Here is a 13,214-nt window from a genome sequence, read left to right as displayed (position 1 = left end):
TTGTTATTTGTTTTATCACCTTATACCGAAACAACAAATTCTCCTGAACGTTGTTGCGTCTGTGGTTTATTTTTTTGTGCGGTATTTTTTCCATAATTAATGTTTTTCGATGATTCTGTATTTTTCTTATGGGTAGTTACAGCGCCAATCGATGTAGCTGCCAAACGCTCAAACTACTAGCTAATATCGACTATCGGTAATTTGGCTAACAGTTTGAGCATTTCGCCATTAGCCCAATTGGCGCTGCACGGACCTCGAGCGGAGTTTTATTTTTCCACCGAAAGAGGCACGATCATCGCCAAATTCAGTCAAATTTTATTTTGTCCACAACGATTAATTAATTTTTCTACGAAATGTCTATTTTAATTAGTTGCCTCCAGCATTTGTACAATATGAATGAAGATATTTTATTACGAAAAAAATAAAATATTACATTTTCTATCCCATTTCATATTCTATCCAAAGTTAAGAAGCAGAACTTTGTTATGATCTAGGAAGACAAAAAGAGGGTCGGCTATTATTGAATGACACTGTTTTTTTTTTTTATAAATAATACACGAGCTTTCTTTAAAGATGTAGAAACAGGTGCATTCCATAGTTACATGAAAATGGAACCTGATGGCTAATGCATTCTATCCTCCCACCATACACATCGCCCCGCCCAAATACAACTTGTAACGTAACAGATTCCAATGCATCTAGTGATAGTTAATTCAGTTGAATTTGTTGTACTACATCAAATAGTGAGGAATCGGGGCTATTTTACATTTAAGATTTGGTGACGCCAATTTCACTAATATTCAAAATAAAGGCTTAAGGAGAAACAGGATTTGTTGAACGGTACGTAATGTATGAATATGTTGATTATATTAACCCAGCTGAGATTCTCAGAGCTATTATTTATACTTTCGTACCATTCACAACATTTCAATTATATTCGATTGATTATAATAAAAATCATTTAATGGTCTGCAATATAAGGAACACGTGTACACAGTATTTAAAAGAATTAAGCATAACTTGGTAATGTTGACCTCACGCCACGCCTTTGGTTCTCTCGGCACGAATGACGCCAAATTGCGACTCGTTTAAATAAGTCATTTTATTGTTATTAAACGAATGCGACATATTAGTAATTCAAAGTTGGATTAGTCGCGTGTTTCTGGCAAACGAATAAATCAGTGAAATTCTTAAAAAGTTCATGTACATAAGGGAAAACTATCTTTGTCTTTTTCAGAAGTTACTCAGTCTAAAAATTTATAAAAATGTCCATTCTAGACGAGCGAGAGGATTACCTGAAGAATCCCTTCTTCGTAAAGCACGAGTATGGTGATTTCACACCATTTTACGTCACTGTGACTATCTGTTCTCTGGTATTCGTAATCCTGTGTATTTTGAATATTGGATTTTGCTTCTGTTCTCGACACAGGGACTACTGGCAGAGTCCCTTCACTGGTAAGTCTTGGATAATCTGTTCTTATTAATGTCAACAACCTTTTATTACATAAATTTATTCTGGGAACAGGTAACAGGTGGATTCAGCCATTGTTCACGGTATTACCGCACAAATCACCTCCTCTGGATATAAGCGAATTGGAACCAGGGCGTATAATACAACCAGAGAAACAGATTTTACAATATCATAATCCCAAATCGCTCGGATCTGCACCACAATCTCAAGAATACATGGAAATGCAGAAGCGAGAGAGTGAAATCTAATTGGATATCGAATAGGAGAAGTTTAGAGACTAGATCCGATGTTAGCGCGCGATCAGACACGCAACATTTTGAATATACTAACATATTAGTTGTAAACGTCACATCTTTAGCAGTGTCGGATCAATTAACATTTTATATAGCCAAAGTTTAAAAACAGGTGTACCAGATACGCAGGGTAAAACTGTAAAATTTCGTGAGTTAGCGTGAGCTAGGAGCCAAGATGGGTTTACACATATTTTGGCCAGCAACCACGTGTTTGACTCTATTCGTAGTTTGCATTATTATAGTCATGCTGAAGTATGGGTCGCGGCTGTGTAAATTGCGACATACCCCCGTGCCGTCCGACCAGGAATGGGAGGGGAAAGCATACTCCAGAAAACTTTCTGTTTCCATGGCGTGAAATCAACGAGTATCATCGCATGTTTTCATCCACAATTTCTGTCGTGTAGCAAAACTAATCAAAGCTTGAATCTCACAGAATGAACAGGATGTTCTTTACAACTAAAGTACCTAATTTAAGGATTTAACCTTTCCCAGTTATGCGAAACATCCTGTACATACACGTTCGTACATGTTCATATGAAACTTTATAAATGTTTACGCAATTAGTATTGCTCGAGTTTAAAACAGCATTCCTGCCACAGAGATTAATGTGTAAACTATGGATTTGATGTGTTTATAGCAATAATGAGTAAATGCAATTTAAATCAATGGAAAAATCGAACATATTTTAAAGGTAAAATGTTTCTAAAAATTAATGCGGAAAAATTGTACTTTGCACGATGATCCACAGTCTACACGTTATACATGATTTTTATACAACACTTTTTGTATATGTAGAATAAGTAGTATTATCCATTCCGTCCAGAAGTGGTTGAAACTTCGTCATGATCTGCCTTGTCTTCTACTGCGACGTGCCAGTAGATATTTTTAAATATATCTATAAATTTGTTAATCATTTGTTTTGTATTTTGTGACAAGAAACAGAAATAATTCGTCCAACTTTAAAGTATTTAATATTATATGCATGTACCAACATTTTGATCGTCGAAGTTTTGTAATTTTTATAAATGTTTTTTAACGAATAAACATGCTTGTCTTTATACAGAGATCACCCTGCGAATTTTATGCTACATTCCATTGGAGCGCGATCCTCTTGTTACGCGAGACTGTCCAGGGGGGACAATTGGAAGAAATGAATCCCCTGCAAGGATGGGTTAATCGGGTTAATTAGCCGGGTCAGGATCGGCAGGTCTGTAACAATTTGTAATAACATGGTCAAGTCCGTGGATCGTTTTGTATATAATATTTAGTTTTTATTGACAACATTGGATTTTTATTACATGTGTAACGGTTACACAATTATTTAATAAGTAAGTAGATACATTATACAATTTCTGCGCTCGGTAATAACGTCAGCTTGTAAATAAATCGCTGACGATTTCCCACGAACTACGAGATATTTGATTTAGGAAATGTTTATTTGATTCGATTGCCTAGCCAACTAAAACCTCAGCTTTACATTCTATCGAGACATATCCGTTTCCCATCCTTTGATTAACCAATTAACGTCGCGCCCTATCAATATTTTAATTATCATTTTTGATCCGATGCAATCAACGTAATGAAAAGCTCCCCCGAACGGAGAAACAATACTTGCTCGCAACGATGCGATTCCGCCAACGAATTTCCGCTAGTCAACGGGATCAAAATTTCCAACAGCCTGACCATTGTAAACGCATTTTTGATTGTTAAACCGTATAATTTTGAACGAGCAAAGCGATTTCGTTTCGGCTTTGGAAAAGAGAAGAATTTGAATCGCTTCCCCGCGTTCGAAAGACGGTTTTATCGTGTAATCGGTCGCGTTGCTTTCATTCTTCTATCGGTAGAATCTGCTATGTTACAATGCAGTTAAAACACGGAGAACTTCCATCGAGTTCCACACACACACAGAGAGAGAGAGGTGAAGCACAGGTTTATTAATTACGCTTAATAGACGTTTAACGATAGCAATTAGAAGAGACCATAGAACGTAGACAATGCTAATCTTAGCCTATCGATAGATTCGTTTTTATTTTCCATTGTTTCCTTTTAATGCGTAATGATGATATGGTGTTACATATGTAATCTAGCCTACGATTGACCAATCACCACCGCATCCTTTTATCCTTCTTTATTTATCCGATAAATAATTAAATACCAATACAGAAAGGTCCAATTACAATGGCCACCCGCGGTGTTGTATCTTTGCTACTTTTCAATATCGTAAAATACACGGAGAAACAGTTGTTTTTAACGCCGTAAGGCCACAAATACAGTCGAGAGAAAGTGCAACTGTCTTTCATCGCTTGTTTTTTTTTATTTTTTACTCTTTACTTTTTACTCTTTACTTTTTACTTTTTACTTTTTACTCTTTACTTTTTACTTTTTACTTTTTACTCTTTACTTTTTATATGCTAAGCATTTCCGATTAGTCATTCAAGATGGCGGAGATAGGATTAAGGTGAACGCGTCAATTGGAACAGGCTGTACTCGGATGCATCGTGCAAGGTCGACATCAGAATCTGTACCAGCTGACCTTATTCATCGAATTATCCTCTGTATACATCTAGACTTAAAAACAAATACAATCTTGTATCCGGGGAAAGGGTTTGATTTCTATAGTTTCAATGGAACGTCTCGCGGGACCGCGACCCAATCGTTGCCGATTAGGAGGCCGGTCGGCTCAACGAGTACGCTTGAGACTCTGCGTAATGTTAATTTGATTTTCATGCTCATTCGGCTCTCGTTATTAGTTTACGTTTTCCATTCAGAGATAATACGAGACACATATAACAACTGTATACACTGACGTTTCTTAGATTTCCTCATATTTTGTCTTTCTCTTCTTACGCGAAGGGTTTACACTTTGACACGTTTTGTCGTAGAAGGATCGTTGCTAGAATATCGGAGAAACGGTATTAATTATCGAATCGTGCTTATCGTGTAATACAGCGGTTCCCAAACTCAGGGACTCCGTTTCCTCGAAAATCAACAAATTTCGCGAGTTCCAACGACGGGGGATTCTATAAACGCGATCGATTCCAGTAGTTTCGTAGAATCCCTCTCTTTCGTTTCTTTGTCGCATCGCTCGAATCGGTCGTTGTGAATCACGCTCGAACGACACGGAGAAAGATCCGAGAGCTTTGGAAACCGTTTATAGAAGACATAGTTAACATCGAACACTGTATATTACTTATAAGAGAGGATTGTACGGTCGATTGTAAAATTCAGAGCGCACCCCGATGCGAAACGCTTATAAACAATTATTATTTGTACAGGATACGAGAAGAAACGCTGGAACGCTTCGATGGAATCGCCACTTTGCGCGTTATGCTCGGATTCGATTAAATGGTACGTCTCGTTACAGTAGAAGTGCGCGTTGACGGAGAAATTGTCGCTGGTGATACGCGGGAGATTGAGCTGCTTTTGTCAGCCCAATCTTTTACAGTCGGAGACTGTAACAATTTCTTCTCGCGTAGGAGTGCGGGCTCCATTTTACAACGGACCGTATCTCTGTCCACAAACATTGTACCTGGTTTTAAGTGTAAACACAGCTAGTCGAAACATGGGAGAGCTGAACAGAGAGCCAGCCTGAACGAAAAATCGTACGACAGGAGAGAATAGGTTCGCGCGTCTAAAGTCTAAAGCTAACGGAATTCGATGAACTGAACGCGCCCGTCATCGACGCCATCTTGTTGTTTTCTCGTTTCAGCCGGAGGAAGTTTTCGAAGAAAACAACGGAGACCGCCCGTTTCTTTCTCCTATCCCTTCTTGATCCGTCGTCGTCTCTTTGAGAAAGATAAACGCTATATTGTATTCTAATCGGGGATCGCTACTCTACGATCTTTAAATCGTACAACGCTGGAAATACGAATGGGGCTATCAACGTCGACACGTCTACAGTCGGGAGAAAAGGAACGTTCGCGGATCTCGTCGCTGTTCGACCGACCCCGTCGCGACGCTACATGAAAAAGTCTTTCACGGTCGTTCCGACCGCAGCGTCCAGCTTGGAACAATGTCTTCGGCTCGAGGCAACGGTTGCGCGAACATCCCTTTTCCCCCGCGTCTGTACATTATGCTAGCGAGAACATTTTTCGTACAGAATCTCAACGGCAGTCGTTTCGTGTTCATTCCTGAAACTAGGGGTTATTTTCCACGCGCGCGCGCGCCCTCGTCGTCGAGGCAGTAGCATAGTGGGCAAAGGGAATTAACAAATCACCGTTTTAAATGCAACCGGGGTTAATGTTCGTCGTATCGTATCGTGTCGTGTCGTGTCGTGTCGTGTCGTGTCGTGTCGTGTCGTGTCGCGTCGTGTCGCGTCGTGTCGCGTCGTGTCGTGTCGTATCGCTCGCATATATACACTCGAGGTTCGAGGCGCAGCGCGCAACCGAGGACCAGGACACGGTTCGAGTTAGCATTCCTCGTTTCGTCGAGTCCCGCTCGGTCCTAGGTAAACGTCTACGGGACACGGTCGAACAGCGGCGTTCCCTAAACCGAACGATTGATTATGCTTGAGAGAAAAAAGGGGCCCGACGCCCTGCGCGCCCGTGGCCTGCTCCTGGTTTGCACCCAAAGACACTTGTTACTCGATCGAATGAATTCTTCGAACGAGCAGGTATAAGGTATGAATGCACGGTAACTGCGAGAGAAAAAGAGAGGGAGAGAGAGAGGGTGGGAGGGAGAGGGGGTGGAAGGCGGAGTATAATCGATAATTAACGACTATGCTGTTGCGTCGAGGATGGCGGTTTCGCTCTATGTTAATACGGAAATTGGTACGCAGCAATTTCAACGCCGATGGAACGGTTAAGAGGCGCATTATCGGCTACAGGGTATTCGGTACGGTGCGTCGTCGATTCGGAATGTTTCAGGAACGACGCATCGGCTCTCGCGATAGTCGACCCTATCGAGATACCTGTTACCGACGATCGACGCCGCGTGTACCGACGAACGACGCTCCGAAATCCCGGAAAATTTCCTTATCATCCTGGCAGCCTTTTGAAAAATCTGTTCGTTTTCGAATCGCGCGACCGCGACCGCGACCGGTCCTCTCATCGTTCCGGAATTAAGCGGACCGTCGTCCGCTGTTGCTCGTTCGTTTCCTTTTTACCGCTCGCGCTAGACAGTAGTTTCTTTTCTTTTCCTTTCTTTTTTTTTTGTTTTCTTCGTGGCTTTATTTTAGTCGAAAAAGTAGAGTTGCTTCACATCGAAAAGACAAGATTGTGTTTTCGTTGTCTGTCGCCGAAACAGAGCGTCCGGACACACCGCCTCGTGTAATCGATCGACGACTCTCCAAGCTTACTGTTTTCCCGACTTTTTGTTCGATCGTTCACCTGAAACAGATTACGTCCACGTGGCGATTAGATGCGCCCGAACAGGAATTCGAATATAGATGACCCACATTTGCGGGGATCGATCGAAAAGATCTTTGACCCTCGCGTAGGCAATCGAAATGCCAGAGGCGCTTTACAAAGCTTTATTTCGCACGGTTGCCTACGCAAGGGGCAGCAACTTTTCTAGATCCCAAGCGTCGTTCCTCTTTGTGGATGTTCCTGAAAACAAATACAGATTACTCGTAGATGTCTGGAAACGCGTCGAACGGATGGCCGTTTCGTAGCAGAGTTTCGTACCGCTTCGAGGATCCGGAGCACCGCGACGATGCGAAAACTGCAGCTCCATTCGAAGCGGCTCGTACCTGTTCCCCGAACGAGAAGAAAGCACCGGGTTCGCGGTGGGTGCCGCGAGCGCGAGAAAAGAAAGAGGAAAAAAGAAAAAAGAAAAAGGGATTCGAACGAATCGCGGCTTATCCGGTGGTGAATACCGATGCGCGAGGGCGGCCGCGATCATTGGAAGAGATACGCGGAGAAACGCGTCCACCTTGGACTCCAGTTTCTCTTGCCCATTCAGACACGTTTACACGGCGCATTTGCTGGCTCTTTTGTCCGTGACCCCAAGGAGACGCTTCAATAACCTATCTTTAAATCCGTCAATGCCATCGTCAAGCGTGCTCGACGAAGCCTCGGCGCTGCGACACTAGCGTCAATCTCGAGTACAACTAGACTACAACAGACCACTGAAGGTGCCAGACAATGGGGTTGTTGGCGTCGTTCAATACGATCACTCCGGTAACATTCGTTTTTACGTCATTTTATCAAGCGTTAGCAAGCCACCGTTTTCCTCCGGTTTGCCCCGTTAAAAGGGGCGGACAACAGACGCCGCGCGATTTCCTTCCGCAGCCGCCGTACATACTATACATATATCGATTCCGAGGCTCGGGTTACATCGCGCTCGTCCTCCGGGGCAAATACATAGATTCTATAATGGGTGTTCGAAGCTGATCGGATCGCGAACAGAATTTATCCCAAGCAATTTGAACTCGCGAGGCTCGACGAAACGTGTTCGAACCGAAATACTTTCGACGATGCTTCGAACGACGAAGACGTCGGCACCGGACCATCTCTACCGCGTAGGGACACGCGCAATAGTTTATCGAGCGTTTCGCGATATCTGTTTCGACAAAATTCACGATTGCGCGAACATCCGCGAATCGCCCAACCTTTGCGATACACATAGATGGAAGAAAGCGAGAAGAATCAACGTACTTTTAGCGCTCTTCTTGGTGTTTGTCTCCTGTTTACATCTCTTGGTGAGCCGACGCACCTTCTCGCAGGTAGCGTCGCTGTTCGCCTTCAAATTGTCCACTCTCGTCATCAGCTGGTTCACGCATCCGCTCCACGTGCCCTTTTCGTACCGGCAAGCTGCGCTCCCAGCAACAGAAGGAAGGATAATTGTATCGTCGTAAACGTCCGTTTACGTTCTCGTTCGCTGCGGAAACGTTGCCGCGACGACCCCGAAGGCCCGGCGAGCGGCAAGCGGCGAGCAGCGATTAACGCGCTCGCGTTATCAGACGACGCAGTCTCGTCGAATCTTTCCAAAGATCCTCTTTAAACCCGTCAAAATGGCTCCGGCGAAATAGCCGCGGGCTGCGAATTATCGCGTCCCTCGCGCCCCATCGGGAGATCCCCGATAACGACGCGCGACACTACGTTTTCCCCTAGAAACCCCTAGAAACTCGCAGGACTGCTCCCTCTGCGCTGCATGGCAGACTAGCAATTTCCGCAAAAATTCCTAATCTTTGACGAGCCCCAGAAAACGTTCAATTTGCAAAGTAAATAGCTTTTCGAACGATGTTCCGGGCCAACGATGCGTGGTCCGAGACCTCGACGGTGCTCCACGCTCGCAAGGACTGTGACGCCAGTCGCAGCGCGATCCCTTCTAAACGAAAACTTCACCCTACCATTGTTTCTTCTTTAGTCCAGGTTTCCCGTTCGCGGTGTCAGACCCGCGACTAATTTAGCAGGAGGAAGAACTCCAGGATCGGCAACCGTTGAATTTATCAAGCTGATTAACCGAGACCGCGTCGTCCAAAATCACCGATAACTGGGACACGTCGCGTCATTCTTTCGACTCGTTTAATTAATCAAGACGCTCTCTACGAGCCTGGCCCTCTCTAATTAACCGAGTCCATTAAACCGGGCTCCGAAGAACGCGGACGTCCGATCGCGCCCGGATCCCTCGTGAATTTAACCTGTATTAATTAGCAGACGCCAGACACGCGCGTCGGGAGGAACCGGAGGGCCCGATATTTTTTTGGATCCCGGCCTCCCCGCGCTCGGCGCGGTCGTTCCGTTGGCGGAACAACCGTCCGAGGGACGATTTGCATACCTTTTTTGCACTTCTTCGAGATGATCTTGACCTTGTCGCAGGAGTTGTCGCCCTTCTTGAGGTTCAGCTCGCGGGACCGTGTGTTGGTTTTCGAGTCGCATTCCGACCATTGACCCTTCACGTATCTGCAGGACGCGTTGTTGCCGGATGCTGCGTCAACAGATGCAAAACGTCGATGGAGATAATTATCGAAGGCGCAGGGTACGCGCGGACAGAGGAATTTCCGCGACGGCCTACGAGTTTCTTAATCGAGCTTGATCGCTGCCGATTCTCTCGCTCTTCCCGGAGGGATCGCGGATTCGAGAGAGATTCGAGTTGGTGGCGATCGGTTGGTCGACCACGACCACGAGGGAGAATCCAGCCATTTCACGGAAGGAGAAATTCCGCCGGTCGATCGCTGCCATTTCGCGCGAACCGCGTCGATAAACTTGCCCATTATCAAGAGAGCCGGCGATACAGCGGCCGCTTCGCTGCCTCATCGATAACACGACATTTATGGCGTCGATCGGCAGCAGCGCGACAAAGGGGGCGGGCGAGGAAAAGGAGGAGGGCGAGGGTGAGGGCAAGGATCGAGGGTGGCGTAGAAAAGGACGGGGGATTGGAGAGTCGTGTCGCGCGGCACCCCCTCCGGTACGGATGAAAGGCTCTTTTGTCTCAGCAGCGCGGCTCTTTCTCATCTTTCGGGGGCGTCTCCTCTTCCTCCGCCGCCAGGTTATGGCCAGGGGCCGCGCGAACACAATTCGAATATCATCCGGCGGCGTTTCATTGTCGGCTAAGATTATTTGCCGCTCTTAGAAATTTATTCGGGCCAGGATCGAGCTTCCGGCTCCCGAAGAGCGGAGATAGAGCCAGCGTTTCTTCCTTCCGGCTCGGAGCGGCTCTGAGCGGCTCTGAGCGGCGCGAAGCCTTTCACCCTCGCCAGCGGCGAAGCGGCCGCACCGAAAACTGGGGCCCCCGGCCGAGCCGCTGGAATTTCAACTCGGATCCCAACTCGGCCCGCGATGCGACACCGTTTCCCTCCAATCCATCTCTCTCTTCTTCCTCTTATTCTGCCCTACCTACCCGCTTCCTCTTTCCGCCTATCCCAGTCTCCTAATTTTCCTTGCTGCCATTTTCCGACTACTTTTCCCTGGCCAACTACGTTCTAAGCCAGTCGGCTCATAATTATTCAAACGGGTACTACTTTGCACATTTTTATAAAAATTCGAGAGCATTTGGCGCGAGTATCTAAATAAAATTACATCGACTGTACCCAAGTAATAATTGTTATCCTATCGATGAACATATTGGACCAAGTGTTTGCCGACTGCGATTAAAACGTGCCAAGGTATCGAGCGATCGTTTCGCAAGTCCTGTATACGTATACGGTGAAGATGAGAATTGAGTGAACGCTTTCAAGGCGGTATAATTTCGTTGAAGCTGGCTCGAATGATTTGCGAATTTGAAGATCCGTTACCTCGTTCTTTGGTGCCGCGAACGGTCCGCACGAGGACCTCCTTGTCATCCTCCTCCCAGAGATCGGGTTCCGCCTCGGCGGTCACGATGACCGTCAAAAGGGTGACAGCCAACAGCGTCAGACTCCACCACAGCTTCATTCTGAGGGAAAAAAGAAGCCGGCAAAGGCGCCACCGTTAATTTGCTACCCCTTAATTAGCGCAACTTTTAATTACAATTAGACCGCGGACCTGCATCCGGAATGAAACGGAATACGTTATTCGTGGATTCGCACCCGACCACGGGTGCATTCTTTTTCTTCGAAAAACGTAATCGAAACGTTCCCTCGCTTACATTTCTCCAAGGATAATTTCCAGATCGAACAGAAAAATGTTGTATGCGGAATAAACGTTGTCCGTATCGATTACAGGATGCAGAGTCCCAGATACATATGCGCAGACGACTATTTCTAGTTTTAACAGCTTTATCGGTTAAAAATAATTGGTTTCGCAGATTTTACGCATCTTCGGCGGAATGAAGTAAATTGTAAAAACGCCGATGTATAATATATCTTGAATCGGTTGAAATTATTCCAGAACGAATGGCCCGACCGTTTGGCTGTAGCGTCTTGCGCTCGGCGCAGGAAACAATTATCGTTCGCCAGAGTCCACGACTCTGAAAAAAAGAGGATTCGAAAATCCTCCGGATATTCCGACTGTCCTCTATCCATCTAATTTCTGACAGGAAAATCCGCAGCCCGATAATGCAGACGCTCGGGCCAGTTCGCGGGAAGATGGCCACAGGAAGGGGAGTACCGCTAGAATTCGAGTCCGCGTTAAATATCTCTCCTCGCTCGACGTTCTCCAGTTGTCCAACGAGAGGAGTCGACGGCAAGAACGAGCACGGTTTTTTATGAAAAGCCAACATGCCGGTCGTCAATTACCGGGTCTCGAACGAGCAATGTTTTTATAAAATCCAAGTTGGATGGACGCTCGGTGAAAAATCGTTGGGCAGGCGCCGACGCCGCGAGCCGCTCTCCGCTCGCCGCGAGCCGGCGTTTGTTTTCCGGTCTCCGTCTCTCTCCGTCCCTCTCCGTCTCGTCCGGTCGTTAAACGAATAAATATAAACTCAAAGGGATATTTCTCGGGTGTTTACCAGCGTTTCTAAACGCAGGGCCCGGCGGCTCGGCGCGCCTCAAAATTTGCCGGGCGAAAGTTCGCTTCCCGTTGTTGGCGTCTCGCGGGACGCGGCCAGGAAATACTAATATTTTTACAGTTAGATAAATAATCCTCGCAGGTATTTCCCTCGCAGCACCGCAACTAGGTCGCAGTTTTTCCCCGCGTAAACTCCGATCGAATCGATCGCCTCGCGGCGCGGCGCGGCGCGACGTTGCGGCGCGGCTGCTCTCCTGCGAGCCGACCCAAGCAAATTATAATTACGGATTAACAAGGCGTCGCATTTTTATTTAACGCCGCTTTTTAAACCGCGCGGCAGCGTTCGCCTCGTTGCCGGCCGCCACCGCGACCACGACCGCGTCCGCGTCCGAGTTCGCGTCCGCCTCCGCCTCCGAGACCGCGCGCCGGCCGCGACGACCGCAACTGCATAAATAGCGACGACCGCAGCCGATTTTCCGATTATTTATACTTTCCTGGCCGAAAATGGTGCCCTCGGGGACACAACTTGTTAACGCGTTGTCCACCTCGCAGCGACAATTTCACAACATTTTCACGTCGATTCTCGCCCTCGACGACATCTTTATTATACTTTCTTTCGCTGGTGAAGATTTCACAAAAATCGTATTTTCGTATTCGTCGTTGCAATTTGAAGAAATTCCGCGGCCAGCCCGAGCACCGCATATCGGAAAGAATCGGGCAGGACAAACGGAACGGAGGATCGTTTGTACCGCGTCAGCCGAGTAATTAGTAGAATTGAAAATTCATTCGCTTCCGGTCTCTGTCGCGGTCGTCGCTCGCAGATTTATTAGAATTTCCCAATTAATTGAATCCGCAGCGATACGCGCGCGCGTAATGCGCACCGCGAATCGTACAGATACTATAGATCAAGCAGAATCAACCGGAGCGATGCGTCACGGGCTCGTTTCGGAATGATCTATCACGCGTATAGATACGTATACCGAGCGACAAAAAGGTAGCGCGCGCGCGCACGTCCCATAAATTCGTTGTTTTCAGAGTTTCTGATAAATTCGTCTCGAAAACAAATGCCTTGCGCGGGCCAAAGCGGCGAGAAATATGGCAGGAAAAAGAGGATGTGTCGCCTACGAAACTTTTCATCGAGCC

General features: G+C 46.3%; 3 protein-coding genes across 3 annotated transcripts in view; 2 read left to right on the top strand and 1 right to left on the bottom strand.

The window, feature by feature from the left end:
* Positions 1-673: 673 nt before the first annotated feature.
* Positions 674-1,720, top strand: Wrm1 (wurmchen 1 transmembrane protein). The gene is made up of 3 exons (XM_078185223.1): positions 674-840; positions 1,238-1,455; positions 1,526-1,720. Exons 2-3 carry the CDS (start codon positions 1,266-1,268, stop codon positions 1,717-1,719), a joined length of 384 nt encoding a protein of 127 aa, XP_078041349.1. The 5' UTR covers positions 674-840; positions 1,238-1,265; the 3' UTR covers position 1,720.
* A 217-nt stretch (positions 1,721-1,937) lies between these two features.
* On the top strand, positions 1,938-2,830 carry Wrm2 (wurmchen 2 transmembrane micropeptide). Its single transcript, XM_078185225.1, has one exon. The coding sequence runs from the start codon at positions 1,940-1,942 to the stop codon at positions 2,117-2,119; it is 180 nt and encodes a 59-aa protein (XP_078041351.1). The 5' UTR covers positions 1,938-1,939; the 3' UTR covers positions 2,120-2,830.
* A 4,076-nt stretch (positions 2,831-6,906) lies between these two features.
* Positions 6,907-13,214, bottom strand: part of LOC144472708 (uncharacterized) — a 40,905-nt gene continuing 34,597 nt past the window's right edge. The window contains exons 2-5 of the mRNA XM_078186022.1: positions 10,940-11,079; positions 9,484-9,633; positions 8,361-8,516; positions 6,907-7,091 (exon numbers count right to left, since the gene is read on the bottom strand). Coding sequence (XP_078042148.1) covers positions 7,057-7,091; positions 8,361-8,516; positions 9,484-9,633; positions 10,940-11,078 — 480 coding nt within the window. The 5' untranslated portion in view covers position 11,079 and the 3' untranslated portion in view covers positions 6,907-7,056. The remainder of the gene's footprint in view (positions 7,092-8,360; positions 8,517-9,483; positions 9,634-10,939; positions 11,080-13,214) is intronic.

Source organism: Augochlora pura, chromosome 7, assembly GCF_028453695.1.
Source record: "Augochlora pura isolate Apur16 chromosome 7, APUR_v2.2.1, whole genome shotgun sequence".
NCBI lineage: Eukaryota > Metazoa > Arthropoda > Insecta > Hymenoptera > Halictidae > Augochlora > Augochlora pura.
This window is presented reverse-complemented; position numbering and strand designations above follow the sequence as displayed.

Bases quoted from the DNA above. Each gene is read 5' to 3' on its own strand.
- Wrm1 (XM_078185223.1), top strand. From the start codon at position 1,266: ATGTCCATTCTAGACGAGCGAGAGGATTACCTGAAGAATCCCTTCTTC. The intron at 1,456-1,525 runs GTAAGTCTTGGA...TTCTGGGAACAG, and splicing joins CTGGCAGAGTCCCTTCACTG to GTAACAGGTGGATTCAGCCA.
- Wrm2 (XM_078185225.1), top strand. From the start codon at position 1,940: ATGGGTTTACACATATTTTGGCCAGCAACCACGTGTTTGACTCTATTC.